This window comes from Anthonomus grandis, chromosome 6, assembly GCF_022605725.1.
Source record: "Anthonomus grandis grandis chromosome 6, icAntGran1.3, whole genome shotgun sequence".
Lineage (NCBI taxonomy): Eukaryota > Metazoa > Arthropoda > Insecta > Coleoptera > Curculionidae > Anthonomus > Anthonomus grandis.
Window position 1 is genome coordinate 14,932,769 of NC_065551.1, and position 24,536 is coordinate 14,957,304.

Below are 24,536 nucleotides of genomic sequence, written 5' to 3' on the forward strand. Positions count from 1 at the left end.
AAAAACTGATGTCGAGGTTTAGGATGTGTTAAACGATGAGCAACATAACAAAGACTTGAAAAACTTCAAAAAGGTAAGTATATGAAATAACAATTAGATCATAACGCTGATTATAAGTCCGACATAGTTTATTTAAATTGTCAAAGATATCTTAGTAATAAGGATAACTTTGTATTCTTGATTATATCTTCTAGGAAGCCAAAAATTTTGTTATTGTGGTAAACACATGTACCTTCCAAGGACGAAATGTGTGAATTGCCCCTTTTTGAGCTTATACACGATATATAAATGCTTATAAGATTAAGTTTAAAGACAATATAGTTCTTTTATAATATTATATAGCGTGTTGTATGATAATTTTAAGCATATTTGTACAGCTTGGAACAATTCACAATCCACTAGATAGGACATGAGGCTATTAAATAGATGCAATACAATTTTAATATATTTAATATAAATTAACTTGTTTTAAAACTTCTCTTGCTTTGTGATATACAGGGTGACAATTTAAAAATGTTGAAATGGCCATATATCAGGAACGAAAAACTGAATAAAAAAAAACGATGAAAAGACTTTCTATAAAACGAAGGGGGAACAAAAGCAAGCAAGTTATAGTTCTAGTCATCCTTATCTAGCACCCCTTGGACCGGGACACCCCCAAAAGTCTTAAATAGAAAGGAGACTCAAGGGATACCTTATATTAAAACTCTTGAAAAGTGCTTTTCAATGATACTATAGAAAGCTATATTTTAGGAAATTATTCTCTGTTTATCGAGGAAAATAATAAATAAAAACAATATTTTGAAATTTTTAACATTATTTACTTAAATCTTGAAAATGATTTGCATTATTTTGAAAACAATAATAAAGCCTACTTACAAATTCTTCACGATCATTTACAAATAATGTTTCTCTATATAAAGCACGGCATTCCTAAACTATTCTATGCTGGAGGTGTTCTAGTAACTCAGGTTGCGGTTTAAACAGATTTTAGGTGACCCACAAAAAGAAGTCAAGCGGTGTTGGCCGGGGATCTAGGTGGCCATTCAATAGGAGCTCTTCTTTCAATCCACTGGTTAAGATAAAGATCATCCAACCATTCCCTAACGGAAACTACATAATGAGAAGGTGCGCCGTCCTATTAGAATGTAGGAAGCGCGCTTCTAAAGATAAATTTAATATGTCCCTCTGATTTTCTAATTCCCGCACTATTAGTAGTTAGAAAGACATTTAAATTTTCTGGTATAAATTGGGGCGATAATATGATCTCCCAATATACCAAGCATTAATTCTCGTCATTCCAGTAATGATAGTTTTGCTTATGAACAAGCTCATTTAAATAAAAGGTATAGTGCACTCAAAGATATACGGTTGATTCCTACTACTATAAATTAATTAGACCATTAAGTCCCATTGTGCAAGATCCAACGTTTTTAAGAGGTGATAAAGAAAACAGGGTCAGCTTGAAAATGATTCTAAATGAAACATTATTAAATAAAGAATAGTATTTTAATAGAAAAGGTTAATAAGTACAAAAAATGCACACATTTATATATTATTATTTTAAAAATATTATTTATTTTTTCTTCAAGGTAAGGCCAAACTAGCGAAACGAGACAGTTGAATAATATTTATTTATAAAACTACAGATGCATTTAATGTTGGAGAAGTACTATTTCTTCGAATATTCGATTTTACTTGATGCCATATAAGTTCAATGGGATTAAAATGACAATAATATGGAGGTAGACGCAACATTGTATGCCCATTCTCCATTGCGAGTTTATCACACACATACTCTTTATTTATTTGAAAAGCTGTTAGTACTTACAAAAGATCTCGTCTTTTCAAAATATTTGTTATTGTCTACCATAAAATATCGAATTTCTGCTTTAGTACTATTAGAACAAGGCAACTTGAATCCCTGGCGACTATGGTAACTAGCATTATCCATAACAATAACACTATTTTTTTGAATATTTTTAAGAAACCGATATTCAAACCAATCTTCATCCTTTTTGTGCAATATCTTGTCGAACCAAGTTTAGTCAAGGTAAATTGTCTATTTTCATCCCTATATGTCCTATAGCCGTTAAGTATTTAACTAGTCGTGGTTCTGCCAAAATTCTATCTGCCATTATTTCACACAACTGAATTCTTCTGTCCAGGTTGTCGTTACCAAGTTCTTGCAAGTAGTTGCAGTTTATAGGGATAAAAATATGAAATTTAAATATTTAAGTACTTTCTTATTGATTCATGAGATAATCCAGTTTCAGGCTGTTTGGCGAGTTGGTAAAGTTGAATTCAATTTGCGCTATTTCGTCGACTAATCACGGTTGATTTCTCTTTTTATTCGTGACAGAAACAGTTTCTGAAAATTTGGCTAGTCCTCAAAAAAACCTTTATTCTGGGATCCCTAAATAAAAATGATATCTAAACGTTCAGCTATGCTGTACACCATTGTTACAGATAAAGAGTGCTGCTTTTCATTTAAACTGAACCGAAGGAAAATTCTGTGATTAAAAAAAAGTGTCGAATATTTATAAATAACACCTTTTTGTCGGTAAAAAAAAACATAGCAAATAAACCAATACAAATTACCTACGGAATTGGCATGTTTAGAATTCTTAAGAGACATGCCAGTATATTGGTAGTCATTATTTTGGACATTTAATTAAATAATAATGAAAATGTGTCAAAAATGTCAAAATGAAAATTGTGTTTTCATTTATTGTTTTCCTTGATAAACAGATAAGAATTTTCTGAAATGTGGCTTTCTATAGCTACGTTTACAACGCGCGGATCTATTAGGTCCATGGATCAAATGATATAGACTATTTTTATTTAGTACAGCCCTGTTTACAAGGATTGATTTTGAGGGTTAAATTAGTGCAGGATTATCTCTAGGATGAAAATGTCAGTTGAAGGGCGTTTATCAGTTTAGACAAAGATTTATAGGACATAACCTCTAAATCTTTAAAAGTGTTAGTTTTGTTTAAAAATAATAAAAATAAACTAATAATTTTTTTAAGGGTTACGTTTGCCCATCTCTTCCTCTTGTTTTTAATTTTTGTACAAAAATAAAAACCTCAAAAAAATCCAAACCGCTAACATCTAATAAAATGTCAAACTTGACGTCATTTGATCTAAGTATTAAATATTTGGTACACGCGTTGTAAACGTAGCTTAGCTGGTATCATTTAAGAGCATCAAGGTGATTTATCACTCGACCCCGTATCGAATTTAAGGATTTATTTTTAGGAGTGTCCAAGGGGTTGCAGATAAGTTTTCATAGAAACTAGTTTTCTATAAAGATTTTGTCTTTTTTTCAGAAGATATTGTTAAATTTTATTGTTAATCTTATCTTGGCTAAATGTTATTTTTTTGTGAATAAGATTTTTCTCGTTATTCTTGTTAAGTTCTATTTTAAGTTTTCGATTTGATTTTAGGTAATTTTACTTTTGTCTTATTTTTGGTTTTGTTACTATTTTTATTAAATGTAACTGAAATTATTAAAGAAGTTATTAAATAAATAAATAATAAAATAAATAAATTCCTTACATGTTCCAGGAATATGTCTATACAAGGTGTCTACTATAAAAACCGCCAAACTTTAAGAGGTGATTAAGCAAGTCATTTGCAACAAAAAAGACATATACCATTTTTTTCAAAAAGTTGTTAGTTCTTCTGGTATTTAACATTTTTTGATTTTATCAAATTTCTTAATTTTTTTTCATATAAACAAGAATATCTCCGTTATTCTTACCACCACATAAAATTTAGATATACCATCTGAAAGAGAATTAAATTTGCTATAAGATGGGTATTTTAAGTGTTTGAGTAATTTTTTATACCAGGTGTTATCAGAAGTTAAATGTAGCATTTGGGAAATGTGCAAAATTAGTGGTATCTTCTTCGATGTCGTTTTTCTAAAATGTTGTAAATAGGGACATGTTTTTTTTTCAGCAAAAACTACTGCATTTAATATGCTTTCCAATGATATACTTACTTTTGTGATAGCTATTTGTTTTCACAGCAATATCATGGGCAAAAGAAAGAAAACCACAAAAATTTTCAAATTTTATATTTTATTTCTTGACTGACCAAAATTAAAAAATCAAAATTTCATTAAACTAACCTAAAATTATAACGATTGTTCAAAATGTCTTCCCTCTTGTTCAATACATTTGATGCATCTTCTTCTAACACTATCAACAACTCGTTTAAGTTCAACGCGTTTTTGTCGCATTTCATTGCAACATACACTAATTCGATTAATTAGTTCGTCTCGAGTATTAATGTTAATACTATAAACATTAGATTTTAATGTGCCCCAGATATAAAAGTCAAGGTGCGTAAGGTCAGGGCTTCTGGGCGGCCATCTTACCGGACCGTATATCCGATCCATTTCTCCCCAAAGCATAGACTTTCGCACAATTCTGCCGTTATGGGCTGGGCATCCGTCCATTTGAAACAAAAGTTCCTGTCTAGCGGCTTTCTTCCAGAAAGTCAACAAGGTCATTATTTAATCAATTTGAAAAATCATTGGAATTGAGTCGATCAGGAAGTATTACAGGCCCGAAAAGGCGACCTCTTATTAATCCTATCCATACGTTCACCCTTATCTCATGCTGAAAATGTGAAACAACAGTCGCATGAGGGTTTTTTGTATGCCATATATGGTTATTTCTTAAATTCATTATTCCGGCTCTTCTAAAAGTTGCTTCATCTGTCCAAAATATTTGATCTGTTTCCCACTCTTGCAACTTATTCAAGTACCACCTACAGAATTGAAGCCTCACCTTACCATCCACTGGCAATAAATCCTGGACTTTTTTCAAATGAAACGGATGCAATTTTTTTTTTTAAGAACTCTATGTATAGTGGAATGGTGAATCCTTAATGCAGCACCAATGCGGCGAGTACTTCTAGATCTATCTTCTGTAACAGCTCTCATAATCGCAGGTTCTTGTCTCCAGCGTTGACCATTTTGACCACCTTCTCTAATCCGCAAACCTCGAAAGGAACCAGTTTCCCCACAGCGTCTGAACACTTCTGCAAATGTACTTCTATGGGGTTGCCGTCTTTAGGAAAATGAAGCGCATACTCCCTTGTTGCCTCCCGCGAGTTTCCATTTGCGACACCGTAAATAAATAAGATGTCTCGATATTCAATGTTTGTAAAACTAGGCATTATTTTTTTTAAGCACGTTTAAATCAAATTACTTATTTAACTACTTTAACTCGAAGTGAAAACTTAATGACAGTTCTTGCCAAATTGTAAATATCTATGCTTTTGTTTTAAAATCAAGTAATACATGATTTGTGAATTTCCTTCTTTTGCGGATTCATTGCCATTTACAAAAGAAGGAAAAACTGCCTTTTTTCTTAAAGAATGAATATCGCGATATGTTATTTGTTTACGGCTTCTCTAATGAAAATTTGTAGAGTTGTTGTGTTAGGGAAGATAGATCTACAAGTACTCACCGCATTGGTCCTCAAAAAATCAAGAAATATAAAACTTGAAAATTTGAAAATTTTTGTGGTTTTCTTTCTTTTGCCCATGATATTGCTGTGAAAACAAATAGCTATTACAAAAGTAAGTATATCATTGGAAAGCATATTAAATAAAGTAGTTTCTGCTAAAAAAAAACATATCCCTATTTAACAAATTTTAGAAAAACGACAACGAAGAAGATACCACTAATTTTGCAGATTTCCCAAATGTTACATTTAACTTCTGATAACACCCGGTATAAAAAAATACTCAAAAACTTAAATATACCCATCTTCTTATCAAATATACTTCATCTCTTTCAGTTGGTATATCTAAATTTTATGTGGTGATAAGAATAACGGAGATATTCTCGTTTATATGAAAAAAAAACAAAGAAATTTGATAAAATCAAAAAATGTTAAATACCAGAAGAACTAACAACTTTTCGAAAAAATGTTATACGACTTTTTTGTTGCAAATGACTTGTATAATCACCTCTTAAAGTTTGGCGGTTTTTATAGTAGACACCCTGTATATTACTCTACAACACATGAGTGACAATAGAGTTAAAAAGGGGGTTTTTGAAACTAGCGAAATACTTTCGCAAAAAAAAAACGCTAGAAACACTCATAAACTTTACCTCAAAATGGCAACAAAAACACCCAAAAAGATTCAGTGAATTTCCAAAAAACGCCTTACCTTCCTCGATCATCCAACGGTTGATTCATCACCCTCGTTTTAATAACATCTGCGGGGGTTCCCATAGAGGCCGCGACGAAACCGGCGCCACAAGAGGCCAAAACGTGAACCAAATGACTGTCTGGCAAACTGGTATGGTGTAAGATAGACCGTTTCAACAGATCGTAGGTGGTCAGATCCCCTAAATTCACTAGGGCTGCTCGCTGAACATTCGGCACAGAACCTACAACAATTTTACAATACTTATATTATTAATCATTATTAAATAGCATTTATTTTATTTTTTTTTACCTTACAATGAAAATCTAACATTTAAACGACTTACTTTAAATATAATAATAATAATAATAATAATAATAATATTTTTTTATTTGCATAGAAAGAAAAAAAATACAAGTTTACAAAATCTAGTAATAAATTTACGCAAATAAAAGGCCTAGAAATTCAGAATTCTGTCATGGCAGATTCTGGTCTTTAACATTGTGGCCCCACACTTCATTAAAAAAAATGGTAATTTCAGTAACGCTTATTAACAGTAACGCTTAACTAATAACAGATTAAATACAGCTTTTTCTTTAATTGTATACCTAATAAACCTACATATAAAAGTTCTAAATTCTAAATTTGACAGTTTAACATCAAGCAAAACAATACACATTGCAAACACCCTAAAAACAGATTAAATTTTTTGTTAAATAACAAAAAATAGAAAAATTATTACAGACAGTAAATAAATAAATAAAATGATTCCAATACCAAAAATTGTAATAAATTACTCAAGAAAACAACCATTCAAAAAGTTAAAAAAGAAGAACCTAAATTATATACCCTGCTGATTCATTAGATGTGCAATCATCCTATTACGAAAAGTATTACAAGAAATTGATATTCGGTCCGGATCCAAATTTAAAGAATTTATTTGATAAGCAAATTTCTTACAATTTTGCTTATTATTTATATTATTATTATATTAATAGGAAGATTGCACATCTAATGAATCAGCAGGGTATATAATTTAGGTTTTTCTTTTTTAACTTTTTGAATGGTTGTTTTCTTGAGTAATTTATTACAATTATATTATATATATTATATATAAATATATATATTAGGTACATATGAAACTATATTTAAAAAAAAACTTAAGCCTTAGGAGACTAAACATACTATAACCAGGCCCACCGAGAGGGAGAGGGGCGAGAGAATGGGCGAATTCCTCCGGGCCAGGTTTTTAGAGTGGCCCGAAAATCTGAGGTGGTGATTTTTTTTTCAAATGATATGTTTAGAATTTTGTTTGTAAGTTTAAATATACTCGAAACTGTCTACAGTGCATTCTCTTCCACGATTTCTTGGTTTATACACTTAAAAACTTGTTGATTTGTTGATGATTGAGTTCATTATTTGTGGATTAATTAAATTATTCATAAGAATTATTGAAATGTAATATTCAATAATCAACATCACTAAATTCAGGGCTTCCCATAACTTAGTAGACATAGAGCAACAGCATATTCTTTGCTTGAAAATATTACGATTTGACCAAATTTGTCTAGTCCGAAAATTGATAATAACCGAGATACCGAAAATTAAAGTTTTAATTTTATTTTCATTATTTCTTACTAATTCATACAAAAAGAAACATCAGCACAAAATTTGGTAATTGGGGGTTTTTGGTCTCCAGAAATTCGAATTCAATTTTAATTTATGTGTAAATCCTAGAGGGCGCTGCTCTTGACACTCTGATTAGATAAAAACGTGTACAACTCTTTTGTGCCTTAGTGTATATGGTTTTTTCATAGAAATCTTAAATTTTCAATTAATATTATGCAAGAAAGGAATACCTTTGTCGAGTCGAGAGCAACCGTTTTTAAGATAAAAATTTTCAATGCTTCAATTTTTTATTTTGTTCAATTAATGAATAGTATGGAAATAAAGTGTCATAATCATGTTTTTGTAAAGACATGATACTTTATTTAATTGTTAAATATGTTTTGCATACAATAATTTATTACAAAATAAATAATATTATTTATTGTAATATGATTACATAGAAGAATATGGACAAGAACAAAACGGTAATATCAACAGCAATGGAATTTTTTTTAACGTACAACAAATGCTGAAGGTGGACTCCGTTAACTTCTATACACTTAACTACTCGTTTGTGGAAAGACTGCCTGATATTAAACAATACGCTGTTGTCTCGACATAATTCTACTGCATTCTGATTTTCCTCCTATATCTCCTCCCGATTATTGATTGTGTCTCGACAAATAATTGATTTCATGTATCTCCCATATGGCAAAGTCGAGGGGTTAACATCAGGACTTCGAGGCGGCTAAGGCATTTGGCTCTCATGACCGATCCAGCGGTTAGGTCATAAACTTGTTCGTGATAGTCCCTGTCAGGTCTGGAAAAGTGAGTAGGAGCACTATCCTGCATGAAAATCAGGTGTCTCCGTAAATGCAAGGGGAGTGCCAAAAGCTCGATCAGCTTATTTCGTAAAAGATCTAACTAGAGCTCGCCGTTTAAATTCAGTGGTAATTTTGGTGGTCCCGGAAAGTAATTACCAATAATACCACACTAAATACTTATTTTATTTTTGAAATTACGATGCCTTCTATTTGAAAACATATCGACATATCGGCGTGCTCTTTGGGAGCTAAAATTTTCTTGGGCATATACGCATATCTTGTCTCGCATTTCTAGGGCAGAAAAAATGTCGTATCGTGGCATTATCGACTTTCAAAAGAAATTCTTGCTTAGAAATATTTTTTAAGGGCTGTAATGGTTCTACCAAGCACCAAACTTTCAACAGAAATAATATTTGATATCACCATAACGTGGTTCCTACATTAATTTATTTCTATCAAAGCCTGCTATAAAAATATTTATAAATTTACGTGTATCCACAAGTCACGGTTTCAATAATGCAAGATGTGGCACTTTTTTTTATATTGGTTGGTTTCCATTGGTACTCCTTAGCTCTATATGTATTTTCGAATAATTTACCCCTCGAGAAATGAGAAACTGAATTTCACTAGAAAAAAATGCAAATCGTATATGATTCAAAATTAAAAATTTAATTATCTCAAAAAAGCCTCTTTGAGGGATTCGACAAAGATATAAGATCACTTTTTACAGTAATATTAATTAAAAAGCTGAGATTTTTATAAAAAAACTCATATACACTGAGGCACAAAAAAGTTGTAGTGTTTGTCATCTCGGAGTGTCGCTGACAGTGCCCTCTAGGATGTACACAAAAATTATCATTGAATTTCGATTTCTCGCTCCCAAAAACCCCTTACTACCAAATATTGTGCTAATATGCTACTTTTTGAAGGACCTATTAAAAAATAATGAAAATAAAAGTAAAATATCAGCATTCTGTATCTTGTTATTATCGTTTTTCGGATTAGAAGAATTTGATCAAATTGTAATATTTTTGGGCGAAGAATATGCCGTTGCTCTGTGTCGACTAAATAATGGGACAACCTGTATACATAATGAATACATATATTTCATGATTATTTTTATTCACTTAAAGAAATTATGAATGTTTGTATAGGGACCCTCAATGTTTAGACCCGAGAAAGGTTTTTTCTCTCGCGGCCCTGACTATACCCTAATTCAATAATAAACACAGAGATTCACATCCACAAGAGGAACCTAGCGCGTGAAGAATGTACATCCCTATGCAATTATTGAGCTGTAAGTACAACAAAATGCAAAAAATAAATACTTACCAAACATAATTTGCATAATAATTTATTTTAATTTTTGGAAAAATAATATTTCATAGGCAAAGAAAGAAAAGGAAATTTCTTCAATTTTTTTCACACCAATTAAACAATGTAGTTGATTTTTTGATACCTCATTTCTTATGTGCTTGAACTTTTATGCTTAAAAGAATATATTGTAGGCATATATACTTTCATAAACAGAGGACGACAAATACCTAAATGACTGTTGAACGGTATTTTTTTACTCTAGGGTACACCGAGACTAGGTTGGTATTATTTCTAGATTAATATGCATGTTCTGTGATTTGAATTGGTATTTTATTGAGGAAAACTGTATTTGTAAATTTTTGAAAGTAGTAAAGTTATTTAATATTAAAAATTAAGAAACTCAGTTTTATTACGCCTATATTTAAATGTGGTACTGCTAATGAAATGATCAATTACAGGAGTGTGTGCATACAGTTTGCCATTCCAAAACTTCTGGACAGTCTTATTTATGACCAAATTAATTTTTATTGTAAAGAACTTCTGTTAAGTGAACAGCATTGCTTCAGTCACGGCAATTCCACTATTACAAACTTGTTGTTGTATCAGGGTGCTCTGTTGAATGCTTTGGAGAGGGGTGAACAAGTGGATGTAATATATACAGACTTTTCCAAGGCATTTGACAGTGTCAACCATAGCTTATTACTAGAAAAGTTGAGACTTTGTGGCTTTTCAGATTGTTTAGTGGCCTGGTTTGCAAGTTTTCCTTGTGACAGATTTCAGCAGGTACAAATTGGTGATGCTATCTGGGATTCCACAGGGTGGTCATTGTTCTTCTCTGTTGTTTAATATTTTCATTAATGATGTTTTGGTTTGCTTTGAAAATAGTAATTTTTTATTGTTTGCCGACGATTTAAAACTTTATAGGGTGATCAGTTCAGAACAAGACATGGTTCTCTTGCAAGATGATCTGAATACATTGTTGGTTCTGAATGTGGGTAAATGCAGTTATATTAGTTTCTACAAAAGAAACAGGTAATTTTCTCCTATACTATTGATAATGTTAATCTTAGGTACACTGAAGTAGTAAACGGCAAAAGGTTGTACATATCACTTGTTGTCTCTTTGTTAGAGTATGGATCAATAATTTGGTCTCCTCTTTACATGATCATTTGTATGGCACTGGAGAGAGTTTAAAATAGATTTTTACGATTCTGGCTTTATAACCTTTACATTCCAGTTCCTAATGACCATTGTTATGATGAAGCAATGAACTTGCCGAATATGCGAAGTTTACTTAAGAGACGCACTGAGAATGATTTAATGTTTATTTATAAACTTTTGAATGGCCTTGTGATTTGTCCCAACTACGTAATAAAATTTCATTTAATATTCCACACCGTAATCTGAGGGTAAATCGATTATTTTCTTTGCCTCATCATCGTACCAACTATGCTATGCACTATCCGAGGAACCTTGAGGCTAGTAAACTCTACTGGACTTGAAGTTTTGGGAATTTCCTCATTGCATTTTAGGAATTTTATTATGAATTTGTAGGATTTTGTTTTTTTAAATAATTTTGCTGCATGATTAATAATTTGAAGTACATTTGATCATTGTCATTGATAATAATATATTTTGTTTTTTCTTAGCTAATTTTGCATTGTTAATTGTTCAGATTTTGAGAGATTATTATTACTAGTTGTAAAACAGTTTATCATACTTGGTATTAAGATTAAGTCTGATAATTATTGTCAATTAATAATTAGTGGTTAGGTAGTCTAGCTTTTATTTCTTTTTCAGAAATATTTATATTTTTTGTAATGGGGTTGATCCCGTATATTGATTAAATAAATAAATAAATATTTCAGATTTGTTAAGAAAAAATCTTAATGCATAAAGACTGTCCTTTTCAGAAATTACTTTAAGAATTCACTTTTGCGAAACATTGAGAGTTTTCAAATACGTGTTTGGAACCCCTCCCCAAACCAGTATTCTAAATTAAGGTGCAAATGCGTAAGGGGCGACTACGAATGCTTTGATGAGATGAACGAAAAGGCAGATGGACGAAACCGACAAGAGAATCGTATATTTTTGAAACAAAGTCCGCCACTGCGACATCAGTTGATTTCCGCTTTCTACAGTCATATTGGTGTTCCGACAAAATATTTTGTTGCTCTATGTGCGCTAAAACTTGTTCCTTTAATTTTTTTTTCAAAAACTGTTGACAAATTGCTGATAATATATATAGGTCTATAATTTGTTACATCAGTTTTTCTACCAGATTTAAATAACGTTTTATAATTGCTTGTTTAACAGGTGTGGAAATTGTCCATCAACAAAATATAAGCCAACGGTTATTTTACATGTTTTGCAATATATTAAAGGATCTCGGGTGTAAATTTATCTATCAAATTGTACGCCTATGTGTGTTCTTATATTTCTTGAATAGTTCTTGCCTACATTACGAAAAAAATATTTTTGTGTGTGATTTTCAAATTCATATTCAATATGTATTAAGCAGCCACTGTGGTTTTTAATTTGCTTTAAATTATTTGTTTTTGTCTTATTGTAGTTAATTATTGGTTTTATGTACTTCCTTAATTTGTTGGTACAATTTTTATTGTCTTCTAGCTACTTTTTATAAAAAAATATTTTAGCTTGTTTCGAGTAAGTCGGTTAATTTGGTAGTATGCTATACATTCTGTTTTAAGCTGCATATTTTCAGGATGCTTTTTTGAAGTTTTCTGTAAAGATAATTCTTCCTTTTAGTTGATTTAATTAAGGCAAAAAAAATCTAATCCTGTCTTTAGACTTCTGATCTTTTAATGTTTTCTTGTTGTGTACAGGAAAGCCATTCAAGGCCGGTGTATTATAAATTGCAGCCCAGATTGTTTTACTCTTTATATCATTTAATTTATGTTGGTCATTAAGAACTCGTTTTTTCCCCTATTTTGAGTCATATAACTAGTTTCTAACTGAAGCATTTGTGACTAGTGGTCAGATATAGTCAGAATGATAGCACATAGAAGCATATTTTTTTGGGCATTTTAAAAATATATGATTGAGGCAAGTTTCTTTGTTGATTTTCTAATCGGGACATTTATCGTGGAGGAAATATTAATTTCTAAAATTTCCAACAGACTATACCGAGTAACTTCCAACAGATCTATATTAATATCTGCCACATTTTTGTCTCTGTGTTTCTTTAAAAATAAAACTAAGAAAAATAAAAAAGGCTCTGATTAAAGTCACCTCACTAGTAGAGGATGATCAATTTTTTATCGTCTTTACAAATTATTAGTTTTAATTTAAACCACTTAAAATATTAACAGACAGCCAGGCTAGAAATTTCCACAATTGAATATGTATGTCATTTAAGAAACAGCACGTGTCAGTTTTAAACCATTTTATAGAAAATAAGAAAACCTGAAAATATCAAAAAATGGCTTAAAAAATTGTTTCTAAACAATTAGCATTATTAACTTGTTCGATTTCGGGCACAATGCAATAATATTTGCATCCTAAAGCAAATTTTTTACACAAAATGAAATACGTTTCCAAAATGAATATAAAAACTCAGCACCACAGAATTACGTCAAAAAACATTACAAAATGAAAAATAAAACTAATTAATATCTGTTAAATTATTGATGAAGTCTTCATCTTCAGTTCCCTGTCAATTTATTATCTCTGTATAAAAGTCGTAGTGTTATTCTGCAATGTATAAAAAAAATGCTTTATATCTTCAAGTGAATTTTTCGGATCCCTCTTTTGTGAATAAGCTGGTGGTTACAAGTTGTAATAAGTTAATAGTGACAAATCTACATTTGTCGTCGCTTGTAACCCTCTCTTTAAAATTAAACGCCTCAACTACCTCAAATTCATCTGAAGAATATCTAAAGTGCATGAACTTTGAAATGTGTATATATTTGATCCCTCGGCACATCCCTACCAAGAGATTCAATGGACAAGCTGCTTTTTTCTATAGAACTTCGGCCACTAACTTTTAAAATCAACAATATCTTCATTTTTTGCACGTTTTAAAAAATATTTCAATTTTTTTGTTGAACTGACCACCATTTCGACGTATTCCATTATTTAGTAGATTCTATCATGTTTTTTAGTAGTTGCAAAATTTCGATCATTTTCAAAAAAAGAGTGTCCTCGCTGTTGCAAATACTGGTTAATGGTTTCGAATGGCTTCGAGTGCACCAAATCATTAAAAACCTAACTATGGTATACTTTCGATTCTGACCATTGCAACTTTCGGAGAAAATATGTACTCGGAGATGTCTAGTCCCGGCTGGAATTACATTCTACAAAAAGTCCAACAGAAATGACGCTACTTCGTTGGTTCTACCTTATTTGCGATAGCCTCATGATAAACGTAGAACTTGGCTTTCTCTTTTCCAGATAAATTTTGCCAAAAACAATAATGTTATTAGGAGGGTATCATTATTACCGGGATTTTGAGAAATTTCAGTACAGAGTTTTAGTTTGTTATAAAATTTCATAGCTTTGCGTTTAAGTACCATTGTTTGCACTCTACAAGTAACTTAATTAGACGTCCAACACTAGCAGGTGTAATTGCATGAATACTGATAAAAGCCTTTTTGCAAACTACGATTCATCCAGATGAGGATGTTAAAAAGTATTGAAATGCGTAAGATTTCGGTTAGGTTGCCCTATATTCCTTGGCCTTTTAACTTTGACGTTTTTGCAAGCCATTAATATTTGTAAATATGCTCATTCTTTGGTAAAAGCCTGGATTTTTAAAGAATCTCCTGATGGTCATTTTGGGAATATCGGTTATAACGCTTTAACTTACATCTACAAAAAAAAACGTACATAACAAAGGTAACCTATAACCCTCAAAAGCCGTAACAAGTTACCCGAAATTTTCACCCTGTTCTTTAGCAGAAACTACAGCACCTTTGTAACGAAGTTACAAGATTTTGTCTTTATTTTATAGTAATAAGGGTAAGCCCAGGCAGTCTTTTATAAGACAACTTAGATAATTTTGCTCCGTTAACATTTTAACCTCTAAATTTATAATTTACATAACAAAGAGATACATTTTAAGCTTTACCTGTGAGTCATGGTTTATAATTGTAAACATACATAAAGAAACCAACTTAAAGAGGTTTCTAGCCTGATAGTATCCTGGAAAGGTTCGATTTCTTATAGGTTATACTTAGTTCTCCATGACTATGTTGTAGTATCTGGCCTTCATTGTTTTCAGCCCTGGTTATTCTTAGGATAATAAAGAACCATAAAGGCCTAAAACTGAGAGGTATTTTAGCACTATGCTTCCAGTTTTCCAGTTATTTTCATGAATTTTCCTTTCATGCTGTTGCATTGTTTACATGTTCTATTCTGCAAGTTTCAAGGGTTACCTACCTTGGGAAGCCCTGTTAAATAAAGGGGCATGCCTGGTGTGGCAAAATATAATATAAATTATATTTCCGTTTCCCGCGGTTTTCCTGAAAAGCCGGTTTTCTTGTACACATGTGACCAACTATTGTCTCGCTGTTTTCCCCTAGAAATACCCGGTTTTCAGAGCTGAAACTAAGTTTGTTTACAATATAAGGTCATAGCATAAAAACTCTATTTTCATTAAGTTTTCCCAATTGCATTTTTATTTGATTATTATAACGATTGGTTCCGAGGATGTTCGTGAGTGGTCGGCATCCAAATTCCTGCGATGGGTATAAAAAGGTTCCAGGTCCACCAAGGATTGACATTCGTCGCAGTGAGGTCGTACCATACCTTTCGAGCGAAGTACCAGTAATTTTTCCATATTTGAATAGCCTTAAATTTTCAATATTTACGTTTAATTTTGTCTTGACGTTGACAGTGTGAATTGGGTTAGGTAAGAACCACCTGTTGACAACCGACAGTTGACCGGCCGCTTCCAAGCTCGCGTATTAAGATCTTTATCGAATCCGTTGCTATTGATATCGTTCCGTCTCGTTCCGTTTTACTTAATTTTGAAACTGTTGTTTAGGCCCATCTTTCTTCGTGTTTTGTGGGGCAAGCAACAGCCGCGGTTGATAACTGGTGCCTGGACACTATCTTTCTTCGTGTTTTGTAGGGCAGGTAGTAAACGGGTAATTAAACCAAAGTTTCATTAATTCCGTTCGCGAAAAGTTACATTCTTGTTTGGAACCAGAGAAACACTCACTGCGGATTCATTTTGTATTTAATTGATAATTTTTACTGTTGACTTTTTATTTTCTGCTCTGTCCGCGACCGTGCCGTTCCGTTTAATTATTTTATTGATGAAAACTACTGCTTGAACACTATCTTTCCCCGTGTTTTGTAGGGCAGGCAGTAGCCGCGTTTATTACGTATTACTTGTCTTCTCAAAGTGGTGAAAGACAAGCGATAACCGAGTCTATCTAATTACTATCCGTATAGCAACAGAGCAGAGGTAAATGCTGACCGACTGATTGGGATTGCTTCGCTTGATTGCTGTTGAGTTTCCGGCTTTGCTTAACGCATGTCATCAATAACCGCTTGTACCAAACATCATGACCCCGTCCCTTAAATCATACTATTTTGCGTTATTAATAGAGTGCTGAATTTTCCGGTACATTTTCCCAAATAACTGCCTGTGTTTATAGAAATTGGTAATGGGGATTATTAGATTTTAAGGACACTTTTGTTCATTTAGTTTTAAGCAACCAAACCTGTTATTTATTAGTATTTGTAATAATAAAGATTAAGAGCAATAAGATCTCATTATAACCGGACAGTCTACTTTCAATCTCTACCTGGTTTCTCCACTGTCTAAAGGCTTACCCGAGAGGCTAGAGGGGACTCTAAGCTCCTTTAATTACTTAGAGTGGCGCCCGAGGCATTTTGTCAACTTTTTCTCCTATAACTGTAAAGAAATAGTGAGGGGGGTTGACGGATACCCTGCGACGTCAAAGGTTAGAGGGTGGACATACGGCAAGTACGTGAGTACACCCGCTACACCTTTATAATTAGTATATTCTTCACCTTTTAGTCTATCTTATAGCACTTTTTATTTTTCCAAACTTGTATAACATTCTTTTTCCATTCTTGTATGTTAAAATTGCCGAAGCACTATCAGAAGTTGAAGCCATGTTTTTCAATAACAAACAACAAAGAAAAAATAGCACTACTTACGAGTATAATGCTTTGAGAAAGAACACATGTCGCCAACTTGTGTTGTTACTAAAGAAAATTAAAAGCAGAAGGGAATTGAAGTGAATATTAGGACAAGTGATGTCACTACATAGAACCATGTATTCAAAGGTTATAAATTAAAATGGCCGAAAATATGACAGGTGCTGTTTCTTAAGTGACTCATATCCGTTCAACTATAAAAGAGGTACATTTTTCAATTGATAGGTTTTTGATAGTATGATTTAATCAAAATTTCGTTCAAGGGCTCTCAAATCGAATTTACATAACTGAAAATTTTTCTTCACAAATAATTTTACCTTTCCAAAGCCCCCGGACCCCCCCGCTAGCCCAGACCTTTTTGAAGGCATCGCATATACCATGGACCCTGGGCGGAAGTCCCATCAATCTTCTTCGGCCCTCCATTTGTAGTTGCACCTTGACTAAATCCGTTGGACTGGCGATGTATTGGGCCAAAGCACCCGCGCTAACTCCACCTTAAAATAAAGTAAAACTGCTTTTATTTACCACATCATTTGTTATGAAAAAAATAGGAGCAAAGAGAATTTTAAAAAAGGTAACGTGTGTAAACTTACAGAGCGCCGATTTCCATAAAGGAAAATAGTCATCGTTGTTGGTTTGCTTAAATAGTTTTTCCTTAAGGGCCTTGTAAGTCATGATTCTGGTACCGGAGTATATTAGATGCCTTGCGAATGCCGCGTGAACCCCCTGCCATAGTTTATGTAGGCCTTCTTCTTTTGTTATGCCTAGGGCGGTACCTAGCATTCCCCTGTAGGGGACCTAAGTTAGGAGAAAATGGTTTAATCACGGAAAAGTTGTGAGATTTTGTCAAGAACTCCGTAAATTTATTAAAATTATAAAGGACTCATTAATTTTCTGTTGCTTTTATTTCAGAATTGGATATTCCCTCACTTTAAGAAATAAATAACCTTAAGAATGCCTTATGCTCGTTTAAATTAGGCACTTTAATATTATTATGCTGGTTTAAAGCTTATTTATATCACCTTCAGAAAAAAATTTATTATTTAGATCTTAAAAACTATTTATCATCTGCAATTAAACAAGAAAAAAAGGCATTTTATTCTTCACAATTTTCGTTCAATAATAAAAATAATAGCAAAGAGTTCTGGGACAAAATAAAAAAACATACAATTTTCAAAAAAACGCCCTCTAACTTGTCTATAAATTTAATTAATCCAGATCTAATTAATAAAGCGTTCTTAACGAGTATCCCTAAAACCACCATAGATCAAAACTTACTAATAAATTTTCACAATAATAACTTTGCTAGTGAACCTTTTAAATTTGTGCTGATAACTCAGGATGATATATATAGTATAGCCTTAATAAAGTAAAAAGCAATGTAGTTGGCACTGACAACATAACAGCAAGAATGCTAAAATTGTGTACCCCTCACTGTCTATCCCCTCTTACCAATATAATTAACTCCTGTTGGGAAATGGGAATTGTACCTGAACCTTGGAAAAAAGCTTTAGTCACCCCTATTCCTAAGAAAACCAATCCAACTATTAATAATTTACGTCCAATCAGCATTCTACAAATCACAAATGGTTGAATATCTTGAAGTGAATAATATTTTACCTAAGTACCAATCTGGGTTCCGTCAGTTCCGTAGCTGCTCTACTGCTTTGCTTAATATTACAAGTGACACAAACTGTGACATACAAGTGACACAGTTTGTGTCACTTGTATGTCACTGTATTACAAGTGATACAAACTATCGATGCTGCCCCACTGTCTTAATTGATATGTCAAAAGCCTTTGATTTACTCAATATAAACCTTCTACTGGCGAAATTAAAATTTTACAATATCGAGTATAATAGTTTTTTTTGAGAGTTACTTAACAAGCTCCAGGCTGTTCGCCTGCATGATGAACTGGGTGCTTATGTCCAGTTTTCGGCTGGTGGAGACAGGGGTACCTCAGGGCTCCATTCTTGGACCTCTTTTATTTTCAGTTTTCACCTCTGATATTGAAAGTGTTATAAATAATTGCCTTTACTATATGTATGCTGATGATATTCAGATATATCTCCCTTTAAGTGAACCTAAAGATCTGATCAGAGCGATTACAAAAATTAATATTGACTTGAGCAACATTTCTAACTGGGCGGAGCATAACTGTTTGTTGATTAACTTTCGAAAAACACAAGCAATATAGAAACTAATAATCTTATTATACATGTTAATGGGAGTGTGGTTGACTGCAGGAAAAATTAAAAAAATCTCTGGTTAAACATGGACATTGAAATTTGATTTTCATATTAATAATGTATGTAGACAGGTCTATTTTAAATTAAAATCAATTGACGAATAAAATTACATCCTCCCTGAAGAAACCAAAAGACTTACAGAATGTCTAATTTTTTCAATTCCTTATTACCTAGACACTGTCTATGGACCATATCTCACAGAATATAATCAATTTAAATTACAAAAAATTCAAAACAGCTGTGCCAGATATGTCAGAGGTGTACCTCTTAGAAAGCATATCAGTCAGCATGTTTTGCAGCTTTTCAAAACCAACATAAAGCAACTGCAATTAGTGCATAAAAACACTATCTCAGTTAAACCAAATTGTTTAGCAGAATTTTTTAAGCTTTATGGTGAATGCCATGAAGTAAATGTCAGGGGAAATAGTTTGAATATTCCCAGGCATAATACAGAGTTTTTCAAGTCTCAAAGTGTTTCAAATATCAGGCAGCTAGTTTATATAACAAAATACCTGAGAATCTTAAAACATTAAGCTGTCCCTTTTTTAAAAAGAAACTAAAAGATTTGAACAGGAGTGGTAAGCTGTGATGAGTCAGTCTGTAGTAATTTTGTGATCGGTAATTTTTTTTTTAAATTTTTATACTGTTCTCAAAGCTTTTAAATAATGTCATGTATTTTAAAATTTGTCAGTATATTTGAAAATAAAATGGATATTTTATTTGTTATTGCCTAGTGGCTAAATCTTTATTGGTAATTGTTAAAAACCGCTCTGCGGATCTATTACCTTTTGACTTTTTTGTTAATAAAAGATATTTTATTTTATTTAAGCAGAATTTATATAATTTAATTATCGATTTTTTTTAATCAATTCATCTTGGACATTTGGTGTATTTCCAAATTCTTTAAAATTATCTAAAATTATTATTATTTAAGTGAATCTTATCTGTAAAGCAGAGAATTCTGCAGAGCCTGCCAACTTAAGAACTATTTGTCTGTTGTCTACTTTATCCAAATTGTTGGAGAAATTGGTAAAATCTCGCTTAATGACTTTTCTGAGATTATACAACATCCTCAGTATATCCCAATTTGGTTTTCGAGAAAAACGTATTGACGATGCCATTTACAACTTTATTTCTCAACTGTTTCCGCAGCAGTCTTTTGCGATTTACAAAAGACTTTTCATTGTGTGAAATGGCATGGATTGTCTTGGTTTATCCTCAAAAGATCGTAAGCAGCGCGTTTAGGTCGGATCTTCATGTTCTGACAACCCATTTATTATTCTCCCCAATATTTTAGAAACTATAGGCTAATGGGCCCAAGATCCGAGAATTCCGATGGACTGCACGTTTTGGGAATTGGCTGTACATGCGCTACCTTCCAAACTGTAAGAAAGATACCCTTTTTCCAAACACTAATTTCCTATGAAAAATTTGTGGGAATATACAGTGTGTCCAAAATAAGAATGTCTATCATGGGGATCTCGGCAGCTATAGGAAATACGAGGTTGATTAAATTAGAGAAAAGTTGCGCATACCGCTCCGAGGTAAGGGAATTGGTGTAAAAAAAGGGGCCTATTAAATCTGTTGCAAAAATGCCAACCCACGTATTAAAACCGAAACGGTGCTGATGTCTAGCCATTCGGTGTACTCGGGGATTATCTCTTGACCAATGGGTGTTCTTCCGGTTAAAAATTCCATTATTTGTAACCATGCTCTCGTCGGACCAGATAATCCTATGGGGAAATGTTTCATCCTCCTGACACTGCCTGGTGTACCATTCACAAAATGTTCTGCGCCATTCTTCGTCATTAGGTTTGAGGCACTGACAGATTCTGAATTTAAACGGGTGGTATTTCTGTTTTTTCAAAATGACAGTAGATTTTGGTATTCCAGTGGTATTTTCAATTTTTCTAAGAGATATTTCCGGATTTTCAGTTACAGCTAATAGCACATTATTTTCTTTTTCTTAATTGCAGGACTTATTTCTTGACAATACTGGCTTCTTAAACGCACCATACTGCTTACGATTGAAAACCAATCGTCGAAAATTGAAAATTTTTGTACTAGGTTGTTTCCTGTCTGGATAGTTATTTAAATACATACGACCAGCTTCAACGGCGTTGCTGTAGCATAGGATATAACATTTCAACATATCAAACTTTTCCTTAGGTAAAAAAGCGTCTTCCATTTTGTAACAAAAAAAACTAGCAGCAAGACGCAAAAACAGAGTTTAAAAACATAATGTGTACTAAATTTATCAAATAATTAAAACTATTTACTTCACTTAAGATAAAAAGAATAACAAAAAATAAAAACTACTTTGACATTTCATTTTTATTTAATTTTGGCATTTTCTCAACGTCATTATTTCACAACCTACTACATCAAAACTATTGGAATTTAATAAAAAATCATTTTTTACAATTTAAGTTTTGTAGAAACATATTGTGTCATACATCGTTGTAATCGTAAAAAAAATATGCTATTTTATGCAGGGTGTACTTTTTTACGCGCCATATAAAAAAATTAAGTTGATGATGATTTCTTCGAAATGAAACGTCGTACGAAAAATCTGGAAATGTTGTTATTTAGAGCTTAAAAAGTGGCCATGAGAAAATGTCTTTTGTTTTTCCATCTCTTTAAATAACACCAGAAAAAAAATAAAAACGAATGTCTCCGGATCTACTAAAAATTTTAAAACTTTCTAAACGACGTATTGATAGGCTCAAAAAAGCGCAACTTTTCTCTAATTTAATCAACCTTGTATCTCCTACAGCTGCTGAGATCTCCATGATAGACATCCTCATCTTGGACACACTGTATAAGGCAAACAGTGCCGTAGCATATGAACTGATAATGAGTCTACCATCTGCAACATTTGATTTAATTGATAAAAAAGCAATCACGACCCCTTTTATAGTAGCCAACTCAAATTCAAATTTGTTGAAGGTAAAATTCTAATATGTAGTATATTTTGTAAACATTGGTAAAACTCTATAAGTTTCTATACATTCAGCAGTATGCCGACAGTTTGTATTAATCTTATTTACAAACTTGCAAAAGTATTGATTAATTTCATCCTGATTAGAGAGATTGGAGGGGATTACTTTACTTTTATGAATTTCTATGCCCATATCTGGGGTTTGCAGAGTTTTTCTTCTCACGCGAAACACATGTCAAAACCAAGTTTCTTAGTTCTTTATATACAGAGTGATTTTCAACCTACGCGCATAAACTTGGAAAATGATAGCTGATGAGTAATATTGAAAAAAAAAGGAGTAAAATATTTTTAGTTTTGGAGATATTTTTTTTTAAATAAAAAACGTGTATTTTTTAACGTGTTTAATTTAAACTAATTTAAAGCAACTGTTCGAAGTTGTTTCCATTATTTTCGATACAGTCTTGAGCTCGTCGAATCCATGACGACGTACATGCACGGGCCAAATCAGGCTGTAGGCGAATTGCGTCACTGGCAGCGTTTATGCGATGTCGTAGCTCTTGCTCAGTATCAACTTCGTTTACATACACCATTGTTTTCATATGACTCCACAAATAAAAGTCTAATGGATTAAGGTCAGGCGAGCGAGGGGGCCACCCAACTGGACCATCACGGCCTATCCATCGTCCGGGAAACACACGATCTAAATGTTGTCGCACTGGTCGTGAAAAATATGGTGGAGCACCATCATCAAGAAACCACATGTTCTGCCTAACGTTGAGATTCACATTTTCAAGGAGCACTGGTAAATTGTAGCGCAAAAATTCTAAATACCGAGCACCAGTCAAACGATTTTCCAGAATAAAAGGTCCGATGAGCATCCCGTTCAGAATTCCAGCCCATACATTTACAGAAAAACGTTGTTAAAAGTATGTTCTCCGTGTAATATGCGGATTTTCCAAAGCCCAGTAATGAGTGTTATGAAAGTTGAAAATTCCATTGGGCGTAAAATTTGCCTCATCCGTAACTAAAATGTTCATGGTAAAGTTTGGGCTTAACTGCTGGTGATGTAACAACCACTCAGAAAAGTGTACTCGAAACGGCAAATCTCTTGGAAGTAGGGCTTGTACCATCTATACATGATTCGGGTAAATCTTTGGGCATACAGATCAGCTGCTGCCACTGCATTCAGATGCGTTTCTCCGTAAACCAAAACCATGTCGACAAGTTCTTCGTTTGTAAAAATGTGCGCCATTACATTTGACGCTTTTATTTTAACAAACTTAAGTACTGCTAAAGATTCCAAACAACAAATTCCAAACATTATGACTTGTTTATCTTGACTATCAGTTATTAATAAACAAAATAAGTTCGTCTGATACACGTTCTGTTGACATTTGTTTAACTTTATTGCGGAAACCAAAAATATTTTACTACATTTTTCTCATTATTACTCATTATTGATCTTCAATAAAATTAGTTCGTTTAAATTTAAGGAAATTACAAGTACTAACCCGCTACCTTATGCCGACCCTGCATATTAATTGCATAATAACTGACTCAATTAAGTTCAATTAGTTTTAAAACTTAAACTAAGTTACAATTAACCTATTGTAACCGTTCTTAAATAAATTTGTTTATTTTTAAAAAGCAAATGCCCGGAGCTATCATTTATTAACTGGCGCAGTCGGTAGTTCGCTCTTTCCAATAGGATAAAAATTGCCTTTTTGGGTCCGTTTCTACGGTGTGAAGACCGCTGGAATCATTGGAAGCTGAACAGCAGATCTGTAGAAACCTTTAAAAAACAAGAATCTTCGGTACCTGCAACATTTAGACTATAAAATTCTGTATATCCACAAATCGATTCCTATAGGAAAAGCTAGGCTACGCTAATGGAAATGTTTCCAAAAAACATTACTAATCCTGTCCTTTGCGGAGGGCAACTAACAAAACGTTCCCATTTTCACAACCTCAACCAGAACCCTGAACTACTACGACTAAAAGTTGGTAACGCACAAAATACAACCCACTATTGGTCTTTTGTTCAAATTTTTGACGTGATTCATCAAACAAAACATTTAGAAAAACCTTTTGAAAAATTTTAAAAATCAATTCAAAATATCACGGAAATAAATGTATTTTTAAATACCTTTAACCTTGTTAATTCAATAAAAAACAAAGTATACCTGCAACTTCAACAAATTAACTCTTTTTTTAATAAACGTAGTAAACGAGGACTCTTCAATGGTTTAGGATCTATTTTAAAATC

The 24,536-nt window shown here is 32.5% G+C and overlaps 1 protein-coding gene across 3 annotated transcripts in view; it reads right to left on the reverse strand.

Moving 5' to 3' along the window:
- LOC126737214 (mitochondrial uncoupling protein 4) overlaps positions 1-24,536 on the reverse strand; it is a 71,562-nt gene that overhangs the window by 18,749 nt on the left and 28,277 nt on the right. For all 3 annotated transcript variants that reach the window (XM_050441999.1, XM_050441997.1, XM_050441998.1), the window contains exons 4-6: positions 17,672-17,876; positions 17,396-17,572; positions 6,196-6,418 (exon numbers count right to left, since the gene is read on the reverse strand). In XM_050441999.1, coding sequence (XP_050297956.1) covers positions 6,196-6,418; positions 17,396-17,572; positions 17,672-17,876 — 605 coding nt within the window. The remainder of the gene's footprint in view (positions 1-6,195; positions 6,419-17,395; positions 17,573-17,671; positions 17,877-24,536) is intronic.